The following is a 27332-nucleotide window of genomic DNA, read 5'->3' as shown; positions in this document are numbered from 1 at the left end:
TATCTATCTATCCATCCATTCATCCATCTATCTAGTTAGGATTTCATTCTGATAAAAAACAGTTAAACAGTTTTGTTTCATGTCTCCCTAATAAAGGAAATGGTCCTTAATCCCTTTCAAAAAGTAAGGATTTGATTGGAGCTTTTACAATCTGGTACCACAAATTCCTGTATCAGTTAATCAGGCATTTGGCAATCAAATATATTTCAGTTTAATTATGTGATAACTTTTGCTCAGTCTAAAAGTACAGATATAAATACAATCACTCAGATGCCAAACATCATACTGAAAATGATGGCATTTGATGATGACACTTTCAATAGTTTAAAAGTCACACCACTCTATTGTTTGTCCACGTGTAACTAAAAATTTAATAAGTGTATATAGGCTACTATCTATCTATCTATCTATCTATCTTTCTATCTATCTATCTATCTATCTATCTATCTATCTATCTATCTATCTATCTATCTATCTATCTATCTCTAGAGTTAGAAGCAGTTCACACACACACATACACACACACAGAGAGCATCTGATCAAAGTGCATCACTCAGCTCAGACACATAAGTGCGGGCGGTGCTGTGACTCTATGGGAGTGTCACTCACAGTTAGGCGTGTTCACTTCACTGTCAGTTCTCCACCGGACAAACACAGCTAAACGCTTCTCATAAACGAAGCGGGTTCTGCCCCGTCGCGATTTATTCATCTTCTAAGCGTTGAAGCAGTTTTCAAACTGCATCTGATACTGGCGATTTTGCTCTTGGCGTCTGTTTTAAAGATAAGACAGAATCACTAGCCGGGTGCTGCAGACCGCAAGATATTAAGGTAAGTTAACGTCAACGCTTATTTATTTTTGTGGTAAAACGAGTGTGTTTTAGAGAAGTGACGACCGTTTAAACAGTAACAGTGATTTTGTACTGTCGTATGTAGTTTTGATGCACGACTTCTTACGGTAGAGACTCATAAGGTTGTGTCTCAAAACCTCCAAAAAGCGTGTTCGAGCGTTTGTATCGATGCCCAGAATGCAGTCTAGTTAACGATGGGAATCGTTTGGAATTAAATGATTCTAAATTCGATTCATCTTGACGAGTTCGGTTCCATAACGGTTCCAATTAGAATTCCTTTCTTTTAGTACTTGGACGAAATGTCTTTTTAAAGATCCTTATTAGAGTTACTGCCCTCAACAATTGTTAGGAAATGATAAGATGATTCCCGGTTTCTGTGCGTTTAACAAATGCACAGAAATAAATCCAATACAATATTATTGCGAAAGGTTTTGTTTAGGTAGTAGATGTTTAATGGCTTTTCACAGACTTTTCCAAAGGCAGCACAAATGCAGTCTGATAACTGGTTCTAAATATTAAATACTAATACTAAACCAACAAAATGTGATGATAACATATTTCAGTTAGTTCTTAATTTTTATAAAATAAATTCAATATGTGTATCTCAAATTCAGTTGTCATAACAGTCATAACTCGTGATGCAATTATTAAGTTACGGTTCGGTAAATGTACAGCACAATTGCGCCCGATTCGTAAGTGTTTTTGATTTACTAAAAGTATCGGTTCATACGATTCATTCTTTTGACAGGCAGTCTGCATTAGTCGCGCTGTATGTTTATGATTCATTAAAAAGAACCGGCTCATACGAGTCATTTGTTAGGGAATCGGACTACTGTTTGCTGTTTGTATCGGACTGTAAATTCGGTAGTATTATTGCGGTGAATAGTAGTGCAGGAAACGTCGTCAGAGTTGTTTTTAGCATTCCGTTCCAAATAAATGCTTGTTAACTGATCCGAACGTAAAGAACATGATTCGGTTTAGGTATTTTAGTGAGCTAAAGAAAGACAGCTCACTAGATTTTGAGACAGCCTAGCTGTGTGATTCTCAGTCATGTTTTGTAATGCGCAGACCAGTTTATTTTTAATTATAGCCTACCAGTTAACTGCATTTTGATGGTTTTCCTCTTCACTTGTAACTTGTTGACTCGGGTTGTTGTCAGATGTTTTGTTATTCTCTTTCAATGAACTATTTGCATAGACTGTGGATCCTGAGTCATACTGTTCAGTTCTTAAAAACTTAAAATGCACTTAAAAAGAAGTAAAAGTTATTTTTAGGAAGTTTTGTACTGTTTAAAAATACAAAGGCTTGGTTCTCAAATGTACTTCACAGAATACCATGGTGGGAAAAAAAAACACTTAAGGGTTTTTTTCTGATCTTAGGTGGTCTAGGATGGTCTAATTGGTCTCCCAGTTTGAGTCTAATCTGGGTTAAGATGATCTCCCAGTCTGACCAGTCAAAAAAGTTCCCCATACCCCCTCATTACCATCAAAGCAACCTGGTTTAAGATGTTTCATTCAGCAGTGTACCATGACACTAAATATTTGTACCCTTTTTGCTTCTCATGTATCATTGTGCCGTTTGACACATTTATCACATCTGATTAAATACTTGTCGCATTCTCTGGATTTTTTCTCTTGAATTGTTTATTTTACTGTTATCTCTTCACTAGGTCTAAATGCCTGCATTAATCTAGACTGTTTAGTAATACAGAGTTTATGTAAATATTCATTTCAACGTCCTTCTATTTACTGTGAGCTGATTATGTAATTTAAGTTCATCCTGTTTCATCACCAAGAGATTTCAACTCTTCCAGTTCGACAGGCATCATATTTATAGCAGACTGGAAGTATTTTGTCACATACCGTAGTTTGGGTCACGACATGAGTCACGACAGTTGAAGCAAAGGGTTTTGAAGTGTTCTTTCAGTTCCCCTGCATTTACACCTTTTTGCCATATTACTTACAAAGTCAGTCATTCTTGTTTTTCCACTCTTGTTTCTGCTGTCGTGAACAAAGTGTATTTTAGTTTGCAATTTTGTAACTCTGACTCATCTGAAAGCCTATACTAAATTTGTGGATGTCCCTGAAGAAATTAAAAGTCCTAATTTAGTCCCACATTCTCTCCGGAGCTCTTGGCTTAGTTTACCTGATAATGGTAACTCATTCTCTGAGGAATCTCTAGCCTTATGGGCTTGGCTAGAAAATCACAGGGTTGGTTTACTGTCTTCCCAGTAATCTCCTGCTTTTGTAATTTATGAGTCAAGCAGTGAAAACTGGACTCAGGAATAGCCCGTCTTTCCTAAAGCTCAGTCATGATCTAACCTTGTTTATGCAACAGAAACAGACGAAGGTCTAGCTTTGTGAATGGAATGTGGGTCAATATTCACTTCACCACAAATTTCCTCGCTTTTAACAGGGCAAATGGTAAGTACTTATTAATCTCTAATAAGGGAGGGAACAAAAACCGGATATTGCTGATCCAAACAGCTTGTGTATTCTCATATTTCCATTCAGTGGTCAGTAAAACACCACCATCTTCTTTGGCTTTTACAGAATAGTTGGTATAATAGAATGGTACCGATTTATAAGAATATCTGGCTGCAGACAAAAAAATGAGGACATAAAACATAAAGTCTCACAAATGTACTAATAAAACAAGCACATCACAGTATTGGTTCCTAGTTCTTAATGAAGAACCACTTTTCTTTGACAATGACAAAAAGTGATTTATTGTTCAGTCAAGGAGTCATTTAATGAATTAACAACTCAGAATGATTCACTGAGCAGGGTTGGGTATCGAAACCGCTTCCATTTTAGAACCGGTTCCAAATTTCCAAGATGGGTATTCGATAAGATGCGTGCATTTAGATTCTGCTTAACTATTCCTGCGTTCACATTTTAATGTGATTCAAAACGATTAAGTGCAGGAACGGAAAGAACTTGCTCCCTGTTTGCGTGCAGCGCACATGAAGAAAATGTTGTTCCGGGCCAAAACTGACTTCTATCATATTTGTCGACCAATATGCAGAAAGCTACGTCAGTATATCATCATAAACACAGCCGTTTTTGTCTTACGTGAACGCAAACAGATGAGAAAGAAAACACACATGTACAGTATTTTTAGATCTGCTTGCTTAAAGAAATAGCAGCCTAATAAACGCGCTGCCGAAAGGTTGAAAAAAAAAATTATAATAATAATCCTTATGGGAACAATAGGCCCCTGCGCCTTAGTGGCCTGGGCCCTAATCATTCACTTATCTTGACTGAATATATTTAATAACTTTAATTGATTAATCTATATTTTATTTATGAAAAGACAACTATGCAGTGTTTTAAAATTTTTAATTACAGTTTCTGTACCTGAAATTTTGTTCAGTTGTATTTATTTATGATATTGCTAATTGATTTGTTTGTTCTTATCTTATTACTAAATGTTTACTTGTCTTTAACACTTTAATATTTGAAATTTATATTAATCTAGTTGTTTTTGCTGTGGTATTTTTTTTAAAGCATAGGCAAAATTCCTCTTGCTGTGTTCTGTAGGCTGCTGATTTTTGCTCACGTTATTCAGCTGCAACAGAATGCTTTGTAAAAAGACAGAATAAATGTTTTACATCTAAATGTTTAAAATCTAAACTAGGAATCGATAAGTATCGGAATCGGAATCAATAAAATTCAAACGATACCCAACCCTATTCGTGAGTTGACTGACACTGTCACTGTTTGCTGTGCTGTGAAACACTGGCGCTGCCAAATAAGACTATATATGATGAAATGTCAAATTTAGTCACTTTTTTTTAATGTTTGAAGCAAAAAATGGCCATAAATGTTTGTATTGTCATTTTTCAGTTGGACTTTAAAAGCATCATATGAGGCGTTCATTCATATATAAGATCCGTAAGTTACAAAGACTTAAGTCTCAAACCTAAGGCTCATTCACACCTTCCTAAAACACTAAAACATTTCAACACCCCCCACATATTTACGCCACTGTGTGGAAAGATTTGCGTAACACCGCCCAAATGTTTACGCAAAAGAGAGAAGGTGTAACTTTTATTCTCGCTGTAGTATTGTTGCTGCCGCCGCTGCCATATCGTGGAGACGCTGTGTGTTTCCAAATATGGTAAGTGGTGTAACATTTCCGTAACACACTTGAGGTATTCGGCCAATCACAAAGCACTGGATAGCTGGCCAATCAGAGCTCACCGCGCTTTTCAGAATGATGAGCTTCGTAAAAATTGATGTGTTTCAGAAAGGCGGGGCAAAGAGGAGCAACCATAATGTGTTTTTTGAACATTAAACCGCGTAAACACATTGCAACACAACATAATTCATTTTTCATATCAGCATCATCATATGACCCCTTAAAAATACAATTATTTTATTATAATTTATCTTGAATACACAATTTTTATTGTGAGTGTAATATTATTTTAGTAATATTACACTCTAAAAAAAAAAAAGCTGGGTTAAAAACCCAACTTGGATTATTTGGCAACCCAGCGCTGGGTAATTATTGGACAGAACACATGCTGGGTTATTTTGGCACAGCTGGTTGGGTTAATGTTTTTACCCAACATGCTGGGCTGTTTTATTTAAGTCAGCTATTGTTTAAAAATTATTATATTGTTGCCTTAATTTTTTTTCAAATGCATTTTAAATTGCTATTTTTATCAGGGGGAAAAAAATCAAACCTCAGCCCTGAATGTGTTCATTGTACAATGAAACCTTGTGGAGATAATAGTTTTCTAGTGGTTGTTTTTTGTGAAGTGTTTCTGTGTAGTTTAGTCTGCATAAATGTAGTAATTATATCCATAAATTATATAATTACATGTCCTCAAATTTTTCACTTGAGTCATTTAAGCTGCAGACTGTCTATGGTTTCTCATGCCCTCTGATGTACATGGTAATGAAATCTAAATGGCTTTGTCCGTGGCTTCGACTCTTGATATTGCTCTGTGTAGGAAGGAGACTAGCGCAACAGTTGCTGCGAGTCTGCTGTCTGTACTGCTCTCTCCGTGTGGGTGTAAGTACGTTTCTAACATGTGTCTCCTCAAGCGTGTGCCTTTGCACAGACCGCGCAGCAGGCTGGAGGAGGACGACGTGCACGGCTGCTGTGCAAGCTCAGGCATGCCTGTGGGTAGTGGGTGACTTTGAAAGGGTTTCCTGCGCGCCACTGAGGGCCCTTTGCTTTTACGAAAAACTCATCCTGCCACAACTTACATAGTCAGTGATGCTTTTTTTTCCATTGAAATGCAACTTGTAGAACACAAGAAAGTAGCTGAGCAAAACGAAGCCCCAGCTGTTGTCAGATGAGGTGTGACTCGTACTGCTTTACAGTTTGCGGCCTGTTTTATGACATTCTTGAACTTTGCCTGGCATTTTTTTTGCAAGCTGTGTTTAAAGCTAAGTCTTTTTCTCATTTAGTGCACAAAAAATGATCTTGAGCCACTCAGGTGGGGAAGGAATCAATTATTTCCACTTTGCTTACAGTATATCATGTTTGAGATGTATGACTTGGATAAATGCATGCTACACCGCCCCCTTCAAAAAAAGACAAAAATCATCTGCTTTTGTTGAGGTGAATGACTCACCCTTACATCAGCAGGTGGAATGCAAAGCAGTCTGTTTGAAGGTTGTGTGCACTGAGAAGCATGCGTAGGCGGAGCGGGCCAGCAGGGGAAGACCCACGACTGCTGCCCGGGTTTCCTCCCCCTCATCTGTCTCTCCCCTCCTCCCTTCCTCATTCTAGTCCCGTCAGTCACCCTTGGCAACAGTCTGAGGCAGCTGATGGGGAAACTCTTTCCAGAGCCACCAGGATTGCCAATCTTTCTTACTGACCAGATGTACATTGTGTTTCCTTAGAAAAGCTGAAATGATTTGATTTGATTTGACTTAATCTATATATATATATATATATATATATATATATATATATATATATATATATATGTGTATATATATATATATATATATATATATATATATATATATATATATATATATATATATATATATATATATATGTATATATATGTGTATATATATATATGAAAAAAAAAGTACATACGTATATCTATATGTATGTATGTATGTATGTATGTATGGAAAACTACAAGGAAATGTCTTCATTACGTCTTCTGAGTTATGAAAGAGCAACCTTTGAGCGATCAGATATTCCTCTGGAAAAGGAAGGGGAAAACACTTGAATATATAAACTCTTGCAGATACAAAGCAGCAGTTTGACTTGACAAAAGGGCGACAGCGTGTACAAACAGCACAAAGCTTTAGAAAGTATTGTTCCTAAAAAAGAATTTAAGAGGCATTGTAGAGGCAAATAATATGTGAACAGCTAATATTAGATCACTAGAACAGGCTTCTAACCACAGTATTTTTATCTTGCGTGAGAATCACTCACCGCACCTTTGTCTAGTCAATGTTGTGTTCTAAGTCCAGCTTTTCTGGTAAAGTGGGTTGGAAATGCAATTTAATAGGTGAAATAGTGAAAGAGGTGAACTGTAGAAACTGAATTTGTTGGCCTCATGCAACAATCATTTGCAATGTTGCATGTTTTCTTTTAGTAGTACTTTACCTGTAAATGGAGCTTGCAGTGCTAGTTTATACAACATTCTTTACATTTTAAAAGGAGTGTACATGGAATATTTGAACACTGTCACACTGCAGGACTATTTAAGTGCACTGCCAGCTAACAAGTTATAAATACAGGAAGGGAGAAGCATGGCACAATGCACAATACAGGGGAATCTCTCAGCAACATGAAACTACTACAAACACCCACTACTTCCTTAATGTTGCTGACATTTCTGTAATTCTGCTGACATTTTTACCTGCATGGTTTAGGATGACAAAGATTACCATCTAAAGATGCACATGACTCTCATGCACTTGTAGGGGCTGTCAAGTTTAATATTAGAATAGTAGAGCAAACAGTAATATACAGCTTCACAGATATTTATTTTGTGATAAGGAGCAGCTGATTGTACATTATACAGCATGTCATACTGCTAAATAAATAAATAAATAAAGGACATAATTTGAGTTTATTTATATAATATTATGAAATATTGGTTGTCTGGGCATTCATTATATAAAAATGACCTGAGAGCCTTGTAATCAATAATGATATCCAATTGAACCCTCATCTATAATGGAAAAAAACAAATTATCCACCTGGGCTAATGGAAACATTGTCATGAATGAATGTGCATCTTTATTGTATAAATGACAGGCAGCTGTGATGTTATGGTTTGCATCTTGTTTTTGTGGCTGGTCTCAAAAATGGTGTACTTTGAGCCGAGCCACAAAGAGCCCTTAGCGTTGTGTTTTACTGGACTAAGTGTTTGGTGAAGCAGAGATTTGTCTCCCTCCATAAAACAGAGAGCTATGCATGCAAATAAGTGATGAGGAAGCCCAGAATCAAATTACCACGCTTCTGTGCTCAACCCAAACAATTAGAGATTCAGAAAGACAGAGACAGACAGCGAGAGAGAGAGAGACCAAGACCTGCAGCCAGCAGCAATTGTAAACTGCAGCAACTGACTGTTAAAACTGGTGTGAAGCAAGACTTTCAGTATCAAATATGACCATCCTGTTGGTGGTATGCTTATTGTCATTTGGTTGAACAACATGAAAAACGGTCATAATTCACGCCAAATACATAAGAATAAAAAACAAGATAAATATGAAATGTTAAATAAGACAAATAGTGTTCTACTTAATTTCATGAAAAAAAGGGGGCAATTAATCGAGATTAAAAATTGTAATCTATTGACAGCCCTACTATGCATAAAATACATAGTTATATTTCATATAAAGAAAATGAAGCCTGGCCCACTAAGAGTTTTTGCATTGTGACATTATTTTCATGTCAATTAAACCAATCTCCTAATTGTCTATAGCGTATTGAAATATAATTATATAAGTATACATCACAAAAGTAACTTAGGTACTGAATTTAATTCATACTGATTTTACTTAATGATTTTCTTATCAGAAATCAATTTTTTTATTGTATTACAGTAATAACAATAATAACAGTAAGAACAATATTTTTTCCACGTTTTGATAAGAAAAATAATTTTGTGTGGGGGGATGTACTTCTAATTTCTAATTTCTTCTAATTTATGCTAATTATAATTTTTTTGTTTTTGATTTCAGGTCAGTATATTAATGATCATGACATTTCTCCATGAGATAAATCCATTTTAATATAAATCTGCAAAAATCTGATTTGAAAATGTGCAGTTTCATTTCACATGTGACTCAATTGTCGTTCAATTTGAAAACATGCAGTTCAGATGATTGTTTGCTAGAGAACCTCGACTTTTTCCTCGACTTGATTTAAAAATGCATAAGTGAGACATTTAAAGCATATGTTTCTTCTGTCTTTTCAAAATGATTGATACAACTGCAGTGTGTATGTAAAATAGTCTGTCATGCACCGTCTAGCTTCCGCTGTTGAAAGAAAAGTATTGCTTTTGTTTTCCCAACTTTCTCTCTCTTTCTTTCTTTCTTTCTTTTTCTTTCTTTCTCACACACACACACACACACACACACACACATACACCCACGCACATAGACATGGAATAGGCCACACAAACAAAGTTCCTAGGCAACGACACTAACCTTTTGAGGGAATTAACTGAGATCGGTGTGACCCTTTGTTAGCTCACATCACATGAGGGGAGTGGGTGTACGGGCTTCATTCTCGCTGCCTTTTCCATCGCATCAGAGTTTCTGAGCTCTATCATTCGAGGAAGAACATAAACTATCTTTAAAGTGGATTGTACCATTGTTCACATGCTAACAAATTTTCATAAGAAGTTAGGTTATAGTACTCCTTCTATTGTTCATATTAGAGCTTTGCATATGTTTGTTTGTTGGTTTTAAATATGTGGCTAGTTTTCTGTGTTCACAGACACATGCAGATTCACTGTTATTGAACTTTTACTTCTATTATTAGTTGCTAAAAAAATAGATGTCTACGAAGACTTGCTTTAAATCGGTCACCCATTTATTCTCCATAAAAGCTGTTTGCCTTGTGTTAGAAAGTTTGAAGACACCTTAATGAATGTGCACAGGAAGAAAAACTTTAGCCTGGGACAAGCATACTGATCTCCCTAGACTACCTTTGTCTTAATGAGAGTGCTGATCCATTTTCCATTACAGATGAGACCCAGAAACATGAAGATTCTATATAATACACACACACACACACATAAAGAGATATTGTGTCTTATTTAGCCCCAGGTTCTCAAATCAATGCTATATTCTCACTGACAAACTTGTCAGCTGGCAGTGAATATGTTTTGAATGTTGTGCATAGTTGTACTCTTTATTCTTTCAGCAAATAAAATAGTCAAACTCGTTTCTCATACACAGAACACAAGATGATTCTTTTCATTGAAAACACAACCTTTCTGTTAGTCATGTGACCTATGAGCAGAGTTGGGTTTTCTGCTCGCATAGTTTTGGTTTCTTGAGTAAGTTGCAGTGACGTCAGTATGTAAATGGATGATTGATGATGTGACATGCTGTTGTACACTGCCAGGCTGGCATACATAATAGTATTTAAACCAGTGTTTGTATTTTTAATGCATAATATAATTAAAAATGCTTACATTTTAAATACATTTTTATTTTTAATAAAACAATAAAAGATGTTTAATGTTTTTGAAAGAAATATCTTATGCTCACCCAGGCTGCATTTGTTTTGATCAAAAATACAGTAAAAACTGTGATGTTGTGTAATATTATTTCAATTTATAATAACTGTTTTCTATTTGAATATATTTTAGAATGTAATTTATTCCTGTTATGTGAAGCTGAATTTTCAGCATCATTGTCACATGATCCTTAGAAATCATTCTAATATGCTGATTCGATGCTCTAGAAACATTTATTTTTATTACAGTATGGTAACCATGATACATCTTTTCATATTTCTTTTATATTTATATATATATATGTGGCATATTTTTTTGTTCATGCATGAATAGCAAATTATTCAGACACACTGTCTTTGATCAGCCTGAAAGAATAAACAACATTTTGGACATCAGAAAGGCAAAAAGTGAACTTGTTACTTTCTTTTATTAAACGGTTCTCCATTGACTGTTTTATTATCACATAGTATTAGAATATTCATACAAAATTGCAACAGTGATTCATTTTTTTCTGTCATTTAAAAGCATTTATGGAATATGCCACAGGGCTTGTTACGAGAATGAGAACAATGTACATGCTTTGTATTTGCATAATTGTCTAGACCTAAAGCTTTTCTCTCATCATCAGTATCTTAATGGCATTTGGTTATTATGGGTGTTCCTTTCACTTTAAGTGCATGAAAACATCTTAATGCATAAAAAGAGAAGATGGATATGGCTTTCATTGTGTGTTTTTCTCTCATCAACCTCTTTCAGTGTTATTCAGAGGCTCTGGCGTGATGTCAGACCAGGGCGAGTCGGATGACAGAGAGCTGAGGCCGGTAGACTTCATCCAGCTTCAGCAGTACATTGACTGTAAGTCTGTGATGCCCACACATCCCTCCCACTCTCACTAAATGCTTGGCCTCATTACAAACCATGACTCATTCTCAGTCTTTAAGTGCGAAATGACACTATTCTCAGGGTCAAAAAAACATGCCAGTCGTGTGCATCCAAGACATCTGTGAGCCCAGTTTACTTAATTTTACATGCATGCATTTGCTTAAGTATTTTATACATGGACAACTAGTGTTGGGAAAGACTGACTGATTGACATCATTTAGATTTTGATAATGTCACTAAAATGATGTGATTATAAAAGACAAAAAGATCAAATGAAAATTCTTTTTCTGGTTACACTTTATTTTATGGTGTCCTTGTTACTGTGTAATTGTGCAATAAAGTACTGACTATTATTAATTAACAACATGTACTTAATATAGGTTTAGGGATAGGAATAGAGTTTGTTTTAAGGTTGCTTGCATGTAATTATGCTTAAAGGGGTCATCGGATGCTACATGCACTTTTACAAGTTGTTTGAACTGAAATGTGTGTTGGCAGTGTGTGTACACAACCACCCTATAAAGTAAACTAAGTAAACAGTCTCTCTGAGAGAGGCCCGAAGAGAGGGGCGGGGTCAGCAGAGCTCATTAACATTTAAATGAAAATGCTACAAAACGGCTTGCTCTGAAAAGAGCTGTTTTTGACAGGGTAAAAAAGGTGTTTTTTACAATACCATTGAGAAATTTTAACCAAACTATGTTACAGACTTTTCATTAAGACCCTAACAATTCATATCAATTTGTGGAAAATGGCCATCCGATGACCCCTTTAATTTACTGTTATTACTATAATATAAGTACATGTAGTGTGCAACAAGGACACCATTTTATCAGTCTTCTCACTAACATCTCTTATTTAATGGACCCTGAAAAGTGTCATGTATTGATGTTATAGAATAATTCTGTATTATTATTATTCAGTAGTATTCTTAATAATGCACAATGATCATAGTTACTACACTGTAAGAAAGGATTTGATGTAAATAAAACACATTATTGGAGTACATTTTCCAATAAAATGTTTCAATTTTTTTCTTCTTCAAAATTTCATGTTTAATACAGAGTGTTAGTTGCCGTTTCTTTCTAAATGTTTATAAACACCAAGTATTTTTCAATGCATACAGTATATTTTCATGTCCTTATCATATAGGCTATGTTTTAATATATTGGATAAACTATTAAAATTACAAATATTTGCTTAATATTAAAGGACATTACAAGTTTTTAGAATGAAAAACTAGTGCTTTTTAAGAAATACAAGTGTTTCTGTGCTTCATTTGATCATGGGTTCAGTTCCCAGAGAAAGCACAAAGTGTCAAAAATGTTTTTTTACAAAGTATATATTGGACAAATATGCCTTAACGATTTGTATAAAAGCATCATCTGGTAAATACTTAAGTGTAATTGTAAATAAAATATTCCAGGTGTTTCTTTATGGATATTGATCCATTTCATTCTTTGAAAAAAGCACTTCAGGATGAATTGTGCACTGGTAAAGCAAATACTATAATATATTTAGGATTTAAATTTAGCATAAAAATAAAAATTACACATTTTATTTGCAATTTAAAATAATTTTGTCAAAATACATACGGCCATCATAAATCCTTGTCCTTCCTGGGATTTGTAAATTGCTTAAAATGTCATTCTTGCTGAAGATAATAACTGAAAAGTAGTTTGAGCAACATCATGCAGGCATTATTTATAACTGGCCAATCATGGCAAGAAGGTGGGATTTACAGAAAACAGTCAAAGCAATGCAAAACTGCATTCATATTACATATGAGGACTGGAGGGAGCACAAAAATAGGAAAACAAAGCCAAAACCTGAACATTTTAGGCAATTCAGAAATCCCATCCAGGACATGTCAATGAATAAGAGGATATATGGTCCCCCTATTTTGAATGGCCATCAATGGAGAAAGACATTTTTCATTTCCTGTAATTGCAGGATCTGCTAACAGCCCCCAAACCTTGACCCCTTGGTTGCTCCATCCATGTGTCTCATACATGATTGTGGGATGTTTATACAGAAAGTATTTGTAGATACTTGCCCTAAGTGTGTACTGAGTTATTGCTAAGCCTGTTTTCATGCAGAGTTGATGCAGATGGATACAGTTCATTAAAAGGTGTGATGGCTGTGGTTCTTTGTGCCAAAATGTCATCTTGTCTTTTTTTTTTCTCTTTCTCTCTTTCTTTGCTTCCTCCCACTCGCCCTGTCTATCTCATTGCAGACTGCAGTCTAAAAGTAAAAGATGTGTTAAAGGAATTCAATGCAGATGGCAGGTTAGCCAAGTACAGACACGGAGAGGTGAGTGAACAGACTGCCAGGGGCCAACTGTCAGCACTCTGCTTTTACAGCATCTTAGTCCAATTACCCATGAACAGATCCATCCATCTCTGTAATGTGAATCACTTCACGTTTGGTTAAGCATATCTGAGCTCATCCGCTGGACGATTCATGTAACGTGTACCTGCTTAGTCAGTGAGTGCCGTGTGTATCGATTTTAGCAGCGTGTCCCACACAAAACTCAATGCCATTATGTGAAGCTGTAGTGGGTGCCAGGACATTTTTTTTTCTGCAGTTCCTATTCACTGTGATTTTTATTTTTTTTAATTTTTTTTAGAGCATTGCTACGCATTTACTAGAGTATTCTAGTGACCCGAGCCAAAACAGCTGATCCCCAAGTAGTTATGATGCAGATCAACCTGTTTTATCAGCTTGCAGGAAAAAATTGAAAAAAAAAGAGCACATCTCTTCAACAAGCTGCATGATTTAACCCTATAAAAGCCTACTGTATCATGTTTGCTATATGAATTTCTAAGGCCTCTATTTTATATTTTGGTCACTTTATTTAAGGCCTAATCTCTTAACAAATCATTAACTATGACTTTTGCATCAATAAATTCCTAATTTGCTGCTTATTATAATTTATGTTTATAATAGTTAGTAAGGTAGTTGTTATTGGGAAGATTAGGGATATAGAATATGGTCATGCAGAATATGTGCTTTTTAAGTACTAATAAAAAGCCAATATGTAATTGTTACGCATGATAATAAGCAACCAGTTAATAGTGAGAATTGGTCCCTATACTGTTACTTATATTTTATATTTCATCACAATATTTCATATTTTATTAAAAAGTAAAAGGCCTGTCCACATGAGATGAGATCCAGAACATTTACTGTATTGTTTTTTTTTTTTTAAATCATGTTAAAATGTAAATATAAAAATAATACAACAGGCTTTTGAAGAATGTTTATATGTACATAAATAAGTTAATTTGTATTTCAATCATCATTGTTTTGCATTGCGTATGTTTTGCCCTCCCCAACTGGTATGTTTATGCATTTTATGTAAGAAGTCTTTTATACTGTTATAAAGATCTTATTGGCCTACATCACAAGCTATCAGAATTTTATCACAAAAGCCTGATGTATTAAATATGATGCAAAACATAAAATACATGTAAAAATTACTTGTATATTAAAATCTAAAATTATATATATTAGATTTCAGAAAGTTTCGATAAACTGTTCCATTAAAAAAACATATTTCTGACTGCTTTCCTTTACAAAGTTAACTGCTTCCAAACACAATTGTGATAGTTAAACAACAGGAAGTTCAGTGTAAAATGGAAAGAGATTGCTCTGAATTCGTGGGATTGAAGCTCTTAAAAGATTTGCTATTCAGACATGCTCATGTTGCAAAGATTGAGTCCGTATACCTGATCCGTGCACTAGTTTTTCAGCTGACTGTGTGCTGACTTGGCTACTGACTTCAAGAGTTTTGTTTCAGTCATTTTTGTGTTTGCCTCACTCTAAGCTTTGTATTTTACTTGTGTTTACTTGCAAAATAAACAACAAATTATGTCATGGAAGTCTTATGTATGTTAGTATGGGAGGAGTATCTGACTGTAACATATCTTATATCTCGGCTTTCCTATTTTTACTCGAGATAGAACAGCAGTATCCTGAGGCCTTTGAAGTTTGAATACAACTTGCTGGGCTTTTTTTTTTCTCTTATTAACTCTTTTAAAAACTAGGACAGGAACAGCAGGCGCTGTTAGTAGAACTAGGATTAGGTTTGTAGTGCAGAATCTAATTGGATCTCTGTTACATCCCCTTGAGAAGGTTCCAGATAATTTTATGACTTTATTAGTTTCCAATAATGTGTGCTTTCTGAATGATCACCAAAATAGATGTTATTAAAAAGCTTAATGAACTATTCCAAAAACTAAGTGTGATAGTGGTTTGTTTGTGTGTGTTTGTGTTCCTTGAATGCGTAGCAGCCTTTAAAGCACCACACTCAAAATGATTTGTCTTTAGTGCATTGATGAGGAAGGTTTCCGCCTCTTCCTGAAGACTTATTTGGAGGTAGAGGACTTCCCAACGGATCTGTGCAAGCGGCTCTTCAGATCCTTCCAGAACTCAGAGTCAGCAAAATCATATGAAAACAGTGGGTCATGTATATGCTTGTATATGTATATGTGTATACACATACATACACTATCGTTCAAAAGTTTTTTCTTTTTTATGGAATTAATACTTTAAAAAAAAAAGACATTTATAATGATCTAAGATATACTGTATTTCAAGTAAATGCTGTTGTTTTAAACTTTCTATTCATGAAAGAATCCTGTCATTAAGTATAATGGTTTACTGAAAAATATTAAGCAGCACAACTGTTTTCAACATTCATTTTAAATTGTAATAATTTTTTTTTACTGTATTTTTGACCAAATGAATGCAGCTTTGAATAAGAGACTGCTTTGAAAAGTATAAAAAAATATTACTGACTTCAAAATTTTGAACAATTGTGTACATGTAAATCAAAAAAATTAGTTAAATTACTGGGAATCATATTTATATATTTGAACCCTTTTATCAGTGTTTGCTTTTTATTTTTTAAAGGCACTTTTTGAGTTAAGCTGGATTGATCAAATTCTATCACGTAATTTACTAAAAACAACAACAACAAAAAACCTTCAAAGTCAGGATTTATTTGTTTGCTTTATAAAAGAATTTTTAAAAACCTTTTTAAATAACTTTTTTTTTTAAAGCAATGTTTCAAACTATGAAACGAATGGATTTCTTAAATTCTTTGTTTTCTCTCTTAGGGGAAGTCTTTCTGAAGGATGTGTCCTGTTATTTCTCTCTCCTGGAAGACGGGCAGCCCAGGGACAAACTTGAATGTAAATCTCAATTTTTTGCCACTTCGAATATCCATAATGATTGTTGCTATCTTTGCAATACGTCTCCATGTTTTTCCCTTCACAGTTGCCTTCAGGCTCTATGACAGAGATGGCAACGGTGTCCTGGACAGTTCGGTGGGTGGTCTTAGCCTGAAATATAATCTACTTCCAATTCCTCATTATGTAACAAAACTAAATCATCATGCTCAAATTACATCATTCGGTAATATCTATAACGAGTCATGTTTCTGAAAAACAGGAAGTGGACCGCATTATTGCCCAGATGATGCACGCAGCAGATTACCTCGGTTGGGATGTGTCCGAACTGAGGCCTGTGAGTTGTGTTTTGTTTGTTTGTGTGTGTGTGTGTGTGTGTGTGTGTGTGTGTGTGTGTGTGTGTGTGTGTGTGTGTGTGATTTTTGCTGAGAAGAAGTGAAATGCTTATGTGTTCGACAAGGTATTTTCCATCTTAACCACACCTTGCTGAAGAGAAATTCCTCCTCATTTGGCATGAATCAACTTGCCATGGGGCAAAATAAGGAAGAGAAAAAATAAATCTGACAAGATCGTTTGCATATGTTGCTTCTTCTGATACAAATGAAGTGATGATTTAGATACATCATGTACAGGTCACAACAGAAACACATTAATACAAAAGCATATACTTTCTCATTGCACAATGTGCTTGTTCTCAGGTGCTGAAAGATATGATGACAGCGATTGACGCAGATAGCAGTGGAACGGTGTCATTACAGGAATGGGTGGAGGGGGGAATGAATAACGTCCCGCTGCTGGTTTTGCTGGGACTTAAGGTAGGAAAACACAAGCATAGATTCTCACAGTTTCAGATGCAATGTCAGAGAGCTGCTATTTTTGGAGTGTACAAGCGTGTTCCTCAGATTACACTGCTCAGAAGCAAAAAGAAAACATTAAAATTTAGTAGATGTATGTATTTATTGCGCTCTCTCCTCTGGCTCAACCTCAGTATAGCATACCAAAAGCCTGCTGACTTTGCACTAGTGCAAGCAACAGTGACATGTCCAATACATGCTTGCACGCACACACATACTTTTAAGTACAACCAAAAGTATATTACCATATTGTTTAATTAATTTTTTATTTTTTTTTATATATTTATTTTATTGTCATATTTTTGTTGTTTTATTTTATTTTTACCTTTGATAAATTGTACAATTTTATTTTATCATCATATAAGAATGATTTCATATGAATATTTTATTTTATTTTATATACAGTGTATATATATAGATAGATAGATAGATAGATAGATAGATAGATAAAATTATTATTTACATTTTTATTTGTTTAATTTTATTTTATTTTACTATTATTTTAAATTTTTATTTTTAACAAGCACACATGGATGTGGTGCCCAAGTGTCCACACACTTTTGCGGGTATAGTCATGATGGGTGGACCAGATTCAAAACTTTAAGAATTTGTCAGTGGTAAACCCATATAGATTTTGTGACTGTGGTGGTTCACAACCAGGAGGCATGTATATACCAGCAGTAAGACGCAAATAGACTCGTGAATTTTTGCAAACCAGATATCCCTTGCATCTCATTAGCATCTCATGCATAAGATGTACTTTACATGACATCTTATTAAAATAAGCATGCATCTGAAGAAGGTATGTGTTCAGAATATCTCTGACATGCATCTATTCACACAAGCCACTTGGCAGCTTGCTCAAGCTAGCATCCTGCAAGTAACACTAGAGCAGTAGCTGGATTCACACTCCTCTGGAGGGGGAACATAAGCTATCTAAACTCCTGAGACTCTTGTGTCTGTCCATACTGTGCTAGTGCATGACCTGGAGACAAGCCACAGAGTTAACAGCAACTTTTTTTCCATGACTAATTACAGCTACATATAATGAAACGCAAAGTTCAACCTTTTAAATGCTAAGCCAGTGGCACTTTCACACAAGAAATGTGCATTTAGCACTATTAGGCATGGTTCACAGTTAAACCACATAGGCAAAGTCAGTGCAGAATTTACAACTACAAGACGGTCGTTGTTACGTTACAGCAAATGTAGTTTGTGCCGTCATATAGATTATTTTAATCACATGAATTTACTCAGCCTAAACTTACATTCCTGTCTTGCATTTGTGAGTCAGAGCTTTGTATCATGGTTATGCTTTACCATGTATCAAAGCCAGGGACTTCCCCACGTGCTATTTCCATCTGCCCAAGTGGCACAAGGGGGCTATGCTGAGCCATCAGGCCCAGTTACAGCATGGCTGTGTGGGCTACAGTTTCTGACCTACTGTTCGGCCCCCTGAAGTTCCCACCTGAGTCATCCAAACCAATTATATTCTGAATTATTACTAATTCTCTGATGTTACTGCGTGAGTCAATGTACTCAACCCACCCTAACCACCTCCAGCCGGCCGTTGAATTCATAAAGAATGGCCAGTAGGTGTAAGATAAGGAAGCAATGTGAAGTAAACAAGAAAACAACTCTTGTGACTCACTTAGAGTGGTTCATAAACACTTTCCACTGATTAGTATTTCATTTACGCTTGTGTTGTCATCTGTTTCTTTTAATAGATGAGTACATTTCATCTTATGTATTAAAGGTGTTTGTCCAGAACTAAAAATTATGTCATCATTTATCACCCTAATGTTATTCCAAACCCGTTTGCTGTTATTTTTTTGTGTGAAGCACAGGAGGAGAATTTCTGGTTAATCTTCACGCATGTTTTTTCCCTATTACAACAAAGGCCATAGAGTTTTTTAAGCTTCAAAAATGGCAAAGAAACACCAAAAAGTAGTTCAAGTGACTCAGCTGATATATTTTAAGTAATGCAATATCATTGTGTGATGATCTACTGCTAAACTTTCCCTCCAGTAAACTGTAACTGTGTCAGTGAGTTGATGTTAACAACCAAAGCTGTGAATGAAAGAGCTGATTCTTTTAATTGAACCAATTGATCCAGTTCAAAAATCAAACTGATTTGTTCATGAACCACACATCGCTCATGAATTGTGGTGCAGTCACATTAGCAGAAAAGATGTTTTCTAACATGATGTTGTTCTGCTTTCCCAAATGACCCAAAGAGACGGCCAGCACCTGTGGAGGATGAAACATTTCAACAAGCCTGTGTACTGCAACGTCTGCCAGAATATGCTCCTGGGGCTGCGCAAACAGGGTCTCTGCTGCACCTGTAAGTGATATTCTGGGTAATTTACAAGAAAAGATCACAGATTGCTTTGCAAATGTAATCAACATTTCCAGACTGCCAATGAAATGTTTCATTTTAGCAATAAGATGCTAAACTTTTCAAGATATATTCCAGAAATCCAGTGTGCTAACATATATTGTGGTTTATCTACCTAGCTATATAGTTATGCATAACCTTGCAAATCCATATGTTTACTTCTGATTCAGTTCAGGTGTCACAATCATTTGCTATTACACACAGGCTGCAAATACACAGTCCATGGTCGGTGTGCAAATAAAAACCCGGCTCCGTGCTCCCGCACATATGTGATGTCAAAGAAAGAGACAGGGGTAAGAAAACCTTTATTTGTTCATTTTTTTTTAAATTAACTAAATTTAAAACCAATACAGATAAATCCCATCCCAGAATTGCATGACATAATAAGTGTAATAATGTAAAAAGTAATATGCATAAAACATAAAAAATGCTATTAAATGCTACCTCTATAAGTTACATATTATTTCTAAAATTGTATTTTAAAAAGTAAATTCCTTCACAGAATAAGAATTAAAGAAAAAAGGAACAAAAATAATCTACTCATCTTCTTCAAATAGTCTAAAAATTGGCTACATGTATTAAAAAATATCAGTTTATTTCTTCTTGTCACGGGTTCTGTGATGAGGGTGTCTCACTAAGGACATTATTCTATTGTATATCTGACTTATTGGGCCCAGGGCAAGTGTTTTTCTTTAGTACTGCCATCAAGTGGACACTGGAAATCAAATTTGTTTGCATGCAGATTGCGGCCCATGACTGGGTGAGTGGAAACTGTGATTCTGGGAAGTGTGACCGGTGTCAGAAGAAGATAAAGAGCTTGCATGGCCTCACTGGGAAACGATGTGTCTGGTGTCACTCCATGGTGAGACTGAGACTTTCTGAAAAGCTACAATATACAGTTGCCGAAAATCTTTATATAATAAAAGATAAAAAAAAAAAAAAAAGAAATGCACTTAAGAATTACCGTTGATAAAATATCACATATGAAGCAGGTCAGTTTGTCATTTTCATTACATGATTTTTACTGTCATATTTTAGAGACATGATGAGTGTGCAACCCAGGAACCCTTTGAATGTGATTGTGGCCCTTTCAGAGATCATATCTTACCACCGTGGGCCATTTATCCCGTCATCAAGGTAATGCAAATTCAAGTCTGTTTGGAAGACCTACTTAATTCCATGGATTCGACTCTCAGGATTTGCATCTGTAGTATACAGCAGAATCCACTTAAATATAGGCTTACATTATTATTTTATATTTATACTGTATATTAGATAAATATAGCCTGCAAAGTTCCAAGGTTTAAATGGTTAAAAGATTAGAGGTCTGCTTATATAGAAGACAAAAGCATAGGTTAATTGGATTAATTATATCTTCTGTTCTTTGTTTCCTCACTTAGGAGAGGACGAACTGCATAAAGAATGGCTGCTCATTAGCAAGTGACGACAGTGACCACAACACTACACCTGATGGACAGGTACTACAGGTAAGACTCAGCCTGGACTGTTTCAGCTTTCCCAGAAAGAGACAACAGATACTGAATGAAACTAACACTTTCTGTACCCGATCAGATAAACCCAATTGCTGACACTCATCCTCTTTTGGTGTTTGTGAATCCTAAAAGTGGTGGTAAACAAGGGGAGAGGTGAGAACTCTTCCTTCCATCCATCCATCCATCTATCAGTTGTTGTCTAATTGCCTGTGTGTCTTAGATATGACTATTTTAAATCATAATTTTTACTCACAAAATGTGCGTTCTTATAGAATCCTTCGGAAATTCCAGTACTTGTTGAATCCTCGGCAGGTTTATAACCTTTCCAATGGTGGACCGGGACCAGGGTAAGGATTTCACTACTATTTTAGCATATGTATGTCTTTATTCATGCCCTGGATCCACTTGACTGAACTTATGGACAACAAAACTATTAAAAATAGCTTAAGATTGAAAAACGCATGGTGTATGAACCACATTTTGAATTTTATAGTTGTGGGTGGTGATATATTGGGTTTAAAACTTTAACAGAAGCTTGTAAAGTGGTTGTAATATATATGACCTTTTATTTCCAAACCAGGTTATGTTTCTTCAGAGATCTGCCCGACTATAGAATATTAGTTTGTGGAGGTGACGGCACAGTTGGCTGGATCCTTGACGCTATAGGTTGGAAACTAAATCAAACATACATTGTGTGATGCTCAAAGCAAAACCAAAGAGTATATGTATGTTTAGCTCTCATTTCACTTTCAACCAAATGTTCTTTCTAATTCCTCATAGATAAAGCCAACCTGCCAATGCGCCCCCCGGTGGCCGTGCTTCCTCTTGGCACAGGAAATGATCTTGCACGCTGTCTTCGATGGGGAGGAGGTGAGGGCAAAAGCTGAACTTGAAACTTGAACATGTGCTTTTATGTATATTTCTAGTGTTTTTCACTGTTATAATGTTATAGGTTATGATGGAATGGATCTGGGCCGGATCCTGAAGGACATTGAGGGCAGTTCTATGGTTCCGATGGATCGCTGGAGCATACAGGTGACCCTGGAGGACAGTCAGGAGAGAGGTGACCCTGTGCCCTACGAAATCATCAACAACTACTTCTCCATTGGAGTGGTATGACACATTCAGTACTGCATTCATCTGAAACATGACCTTGATTATATTCACTTTTATGTACTTTCAATCCTCTCATTTTCTTTCTGTTTCTCTGCCAATATAATGTTATTTGAAAAACTTGGTTATTTAGCTCTTAGTATATTTATGATTCTGACTGTATTGATTGTTTGTGGAACAGGATGCCTCCATTGCTCACCGCTTCCACACCATGAGAGAGAAACACCCACAGAAGTTTAACAGCAGGTGGGCATGTTGCAAACTAGGACCCCACTAGAGTCCACAGATCTTCTCATCAATATGTATTTATTTAAAAAAAAAAAGATATATACACAAAATCCATCACCTAATTTTAATATTTATGATGTAAGTCAATTACTCAGTCTTGGCCTTTTATAATTATGTGATGTTTGTAAACAGGGTGTATGTCTAATGTTCTTTACAATGCACAGCAGAACAGTGGATTTGATGTCAATTATTTGTAGGAAACATTAAATAATTTTTCATTTATTAATTAAAATTCTTTTTAAACTTAATGAAAACCATTGTAAATGTAGGTTGTTTGTTTGAATGAAATAGAGTGCTTTTCTTAAATAAATAAAAAAACATATTAAATTTTTGCTGATTATTTCCTGGAATTTAATTAATGTAACTGTAATAAAGATAATTATAACTGCAAACAAAATATTACTATTATTATTATTATTATTATTATTTATTTTTTATTAAATTAATTCAGCATTAAAATTCATTTAAAGTGATAGTAAATTTTTTTTACAATTTAGATATCTATCTATCTATCTATCTATCTATATACAGTATATTTTATATATATATATATATATATATATATATCAAATCAGCATATCAGAAAGCTTTGCATCAAAAGAATTCATTATAAAACATACAAATAGAAAATTGTTATTTAAAATTGTAATGATATTTCACAATATTACTGTTTTTACTGTATTTTTTATCAAATATTTGCAGCATTGGTAAGCATAAGAGACTTCTTTCAAAAACATTTAAAAATTACACTGACTGCAAACTTTTAACTATAGTGTATGTAATAGTTTTGTTGTTGTTTTTGAAAAGCAGTTTTCCTAACATTCAATTTAATTATCAAAAACATAAATCATAAACACCATCAAGAAAATGATCAGCAGTCAGTGTGTGGCTTCGTTTTCATGCATATATACTTTCTTACAGAATGAAGAACAAACTGTGGTATTTTGAATTTGCCACGTCCGAGACGATCTCAGCTTCTTGTAAAAAACTCAAAGAGTGTCTCACCATTGAGGTAAGAAAAAAACACCTTACAAAAAAGGATCACACTCGCATCTAAGTTCAAAGAGGTTATTGATCATTCCAGCCAGCCTTGCTGCTTCTTTCCTTGTGTTGAAAGCCCATCAAAAGGCATCAGCTTAAAAGCATGAGCACAGTGAGGGCATTAGAGTGCTAACACCTGTTATTAACCTGCTTCTGGTATTAGTCTTCTGTCAGAGCTCAAGCCAGGAACATTTCAATCTACCAGATCAGGGGCATTAATTCAGAATATGAAGCAAATGCAATTCATTACTTAAAAATCTGCTTACGCACGTTAGAAGCATTCAGCTAGAAATCATTTTGAATATGAAAAACGTAACAGAACTGACCCCAGAGCCTCTGTCTGGCCTTATCCAGTGTTGCGGGACCCAGTTGGATCTCAGTAATCTTTCTCTGGAAGGCATCGCTGTCCTCAACATTCCCAGCATGCACGGCGGCTCTAACCTGTGGGGCGAAGCCAAAAAAAGTGACAGAGCGGAGCAGGACTTGCCTGAAGTCATAATAGACCCCGAAGTCTTAAAAGTGAGCCCACAAGGTACGTTTCCTTCAATGCATGGAGAAACTTTTAATATGAAGATTATCCGAAACACTCAACAGACTGTCTCCAAACAGACATGAGCGACAAACGTGTGGAGCTGGTGGGATTGGAAGGAGCCATTGAAATGGGACAGATATACACAGGGCTGAAGAGCGCAGTCCGACTCGCCAAAACATCTCAGATTACCATCAGGTGAGACAAACGCTTACCAGCAAATGTTCTTAAACAAGCTCATACAGGCACAAACCAGTCATGACATGCTCAGACATGTTTAACTATCTAGTCTACATGCATTTGCATACTTGACTGTTCGCTTTTTCAAAAGTAAAATATTTAAATGACATCTCATTAATTCTTTTGTTATTAAATGGGGATGGTCAATTTATTCTGTAACACTCTGTCAACCACTATTGAGTCATATAATGTGAATGTGTGCTTAGTCAGTCACCCAAGCAATTGCCCATTAAATGATTCACTGGTTATTTTTGTTTCTAAAAATGTACCTACACTCATTTATTTATAGAACAAAGAAGCCTTTGCCCATGCAGATTGATGGAGAACCGTGGATGCAGCCACCTTGTACCGTAAGTGTCCACCATACCGCATTTCAAAGCATTTCACTTTGATTCATCCAGATGACTCTTTTGAATCTATTTACTAAAAAGATTCAGATTTATACACTGATTTGTTTAGTGACCCTTTCTGCTGGTTACACTGTAGTAGTAATAATCATTCGATTCATTCACTCAACTCAACCAAGTCAAGTCTTATTACACTTTGTGTCTACAAATCTACTAATAAACTCCATAAAAAGTGTTTAGATATAAGTGTTATTTCTAAATAATCAAAAAAAAATGTAATCGTCTAATTTTTATTGAATGATAAGGATTTTTTAAAAAATATATTAAAAATTTTATTCAACTTAAAATGTCATCCAAGATGTAGATTTTGTTTCTTCATCGGAACAGATTTGAGGAAATTTAGCATTACTGGTGTGAATGGGTGCCATCAGAATGAGAGCTGATAAACACAATTCTAAATTGTTCCAAATCTGTTTCAAAACAAACACATCTACATCTCGGATGGCCTGAGGGTAATCAGTTTTCATGTACACATTTTTAGTGAACAATTCATTTTATTTCAGTTTAAACTAATAGAAACATATCAGCATTAAATGAGATTTAACTTAATGTGTTGCTTTTTATTTTTTTTATTCTTTCTCAGATTCACATCACACACAAAAACCAAGCCAGTATGCTGATGGGCCCTCAAGTCAAATCTGGCTTTTTCAACCTGAAATAGAGTTTACCTGCGCTTGAGGATGATTCAGTTCGCTTTGAAACTCTGTGTGCATTAACAAGGACTCTGAAGCTAATGACAGTGTAAAGTGTATGTAAATTTTGCACCAAATGCTTAATAAGGTTTTAGCTCTTATTAAAATCCTTGTGTGTTTTTAGGAGATTATCCTTACATGAGGTACAAACTCTTAGCTAGACCATCTTAACATCAAATATGCTCTCTTTAAAGAAATGTAGTGCTCTTAAACAGTAGCTCATGCATTCTTTTGCTGTGATACAAATATCATGTCCACAGGTCATTCCAAGTAAATAGGTTGGATATTTGTTTTAAGGCTATGTAGATATACATAAAAAATATGCATCACTCCAAAGCATCCAGTGTATGAATCAAGGTTTGATGCGCAGTGACTTTGCTGTATAGGTGGTTTAAATATTAGAAGTATATCTTCGCTAACTCTGCACACTGCTTTTAGTTATTCCTTTAGATTTTTTTCTCAGCTGCTTTCTCTAATTTACTAATCTTGAATGTCAGATTACTCCAGGCTAAACAGGTTACCAGTGTGATCTTTACCAGAACAATGACTAGCTTTCGCAAATTAAAATCTGAAGAGCTTTATGAGACGTCTAATTTATTTGCTGTTAATGCAAACGCCTAAAATAGTAGGTGTAATGTTTAGATAAAATATTAAAATGAAACCAACAGTATGTTAACTTTTTATTAGGTTATTTTCATTGTATTAAGAATGTATTGAGTCGGTTGTGTAAAATGATTTTGCAGCATTTCATACATTTACACAGCAGTCAATCTATTGTATTTCCTTCTGATAACTCAATGAGCAAAATCCTGAAGGTTTTAGATTGCACATTTATGGCAGTCTGGCAGACTTTTAATTTTACGTTGCTCTTGAGAATGTAGAGGATCTCTTAATTTTGTGAATTTGTCTGAATAAACATTTCAATGTTAAATGATTTGCAGTGTATCTCTTTGTTTTGATAAAAGTGCCATAATTTGCCTCAAAACTCATAAGGCGTTTACTGCGGAAAAGCACTAGAGGGCGCTGTCAGTTTGACTAATTTTACACGAGCCTGTACAAGTTTCGTTTTCATATATGCCATTTCTAGGTTACTGAAAGTATTTAGTTAGTTAGTTAGTATATCATAATTATTTTGTATATACTTTCTTCCAAACTCGTGATAACTCAATGATAACCCAAATATTAGTCATTAATAATACATATCAGTACTAAAATATGCTCAATATTTTTATTTTTATTTTTTTACATAAAATGTTGCTACAGTTGCATGTGTATGTAAGGATAATGGACTAATTCTTTATTATGTCTGATTTAATCTCAAGGTTCATTACACTTTCACCATGACAAACGCTGTCTGATAGAATCTTTTCAAAGAGTCGGTTCACAAAACATTCATTAAGTCAGTGAACCGCTAAATGGTGTGGCTGAAAGTTACTTTCATATCCAAACACTAGAAATATAACGAATGTACCCGAAATATGTTTATTCAAGTTTAAGCAACTCGCATACAAAACCTCTTAAAATTGGCAATTTATTTATTGTGCAACAATCCAAAAAAGAGAAACTAAATAAAGTTCAGGATTTAACTAATATTAATATTAATGCAAATTATAATTCGCTTAAATACTACTACTACAACAAATACTACTAATAATATAATAATAAATGTT

The 27332-nt window shown here is 35.0% G+C and overlaps 1 protein-coding gene across 1 annotated transcript; it reads left to right on the top strand.

The window, feature by feature from the left end:
- The first annotated feature begins 580 nt into the window (after nucleotides 1-580).
- On the top strand, nucleotides 581-26596 carry LOC109063347 (diacylglycerol kinase alpha-like). Its single transcript, XM_042750294.1, has 24 exons — nucleotides 581-828; nucleotides 11290-11388; nucleotides 13649-13725; nucleotides 15745-15874; nucleotides 16536-16610; nucleotides 16696-16745; nucleotides 16870-16944; nucleotides 17306-17422; nucleotides 19688-19805; nucleotides 20064-20152; nucleotides 20602-20721; nucleotides 20898-20996; nucleotides 21260-21346; nucleotides 21432-21505; nucleotides 21625-21699; nucleotides 21933-22018; nucleotides 22133-22222; nucleotides 22305-22465; nucleotides 22647-22711; nucleotides 23675-23765; nucleotides 24149-24326; nucleotides 24404-24521; nucleotides 24853-24913; nucleotides 25554-26596. Exons 2-24 carry the CDS (start codon nucleotides 11313-11315, stop codon nucleotides 25629-25631), a joined length of 2190 nt encoding a protein of 729 aa, XP_042606228.1. The 5' UTR covers nucleotides 581-828; nucleotides 11290-11312; the 3' UTR covers nucleotides 25632-26596.
- The last annotated feature ends 736 nt before the right edge of the window (nucleotides 26597-27332 follow it).

The sequence above is a fragment of the Cyprinus carpio genome, chromosome B23 (assembly GCF_018340385.1).
Source record: "Cyprinus carpio isolate SPL01 chromosome B23, ASM1834038v1, whole genome shotgun sequence".
Lineage (NCBI taxonomy): Eukaryota > Metazoa > Chordata > Actinopteri > Cypriniformes > Cyprinidae > Cyprinus > Cyprinus carpio.
Note: the sequence above shows the minus strand (reverse complement) of the source record. Positions and strands in the feature narration are given on the sequence as shown.

What these genes read in the sequence shown, in the direction of transcription:
- LOC109063347 (XM_042750294.1), top strand. Translation starts at nt 11,313, where the DNA reads ATGTCAGACCAGGGCGAGTCGGATGACAGAGAGCTGAGGCCGGTAGAC. An exon ending in ACGGTGTCCTGGACAGTTCG is followed by an intron (nt 16,746 to 16,869) that starts GTGGGTGGTCTT and finishes TCTGAAAAACAG; the next exon opens with GAAGTGGACCGCATTATTGC. An exon ending in TGTCAAAGAAAGAGACAGGG is followed by an intron (nt 20,153 to 20,601) that starts GTAAGAAAACCT and finishes GTTTGCATGCAG; the next exon opens with ATTGCGGCCCATGACTGGGT.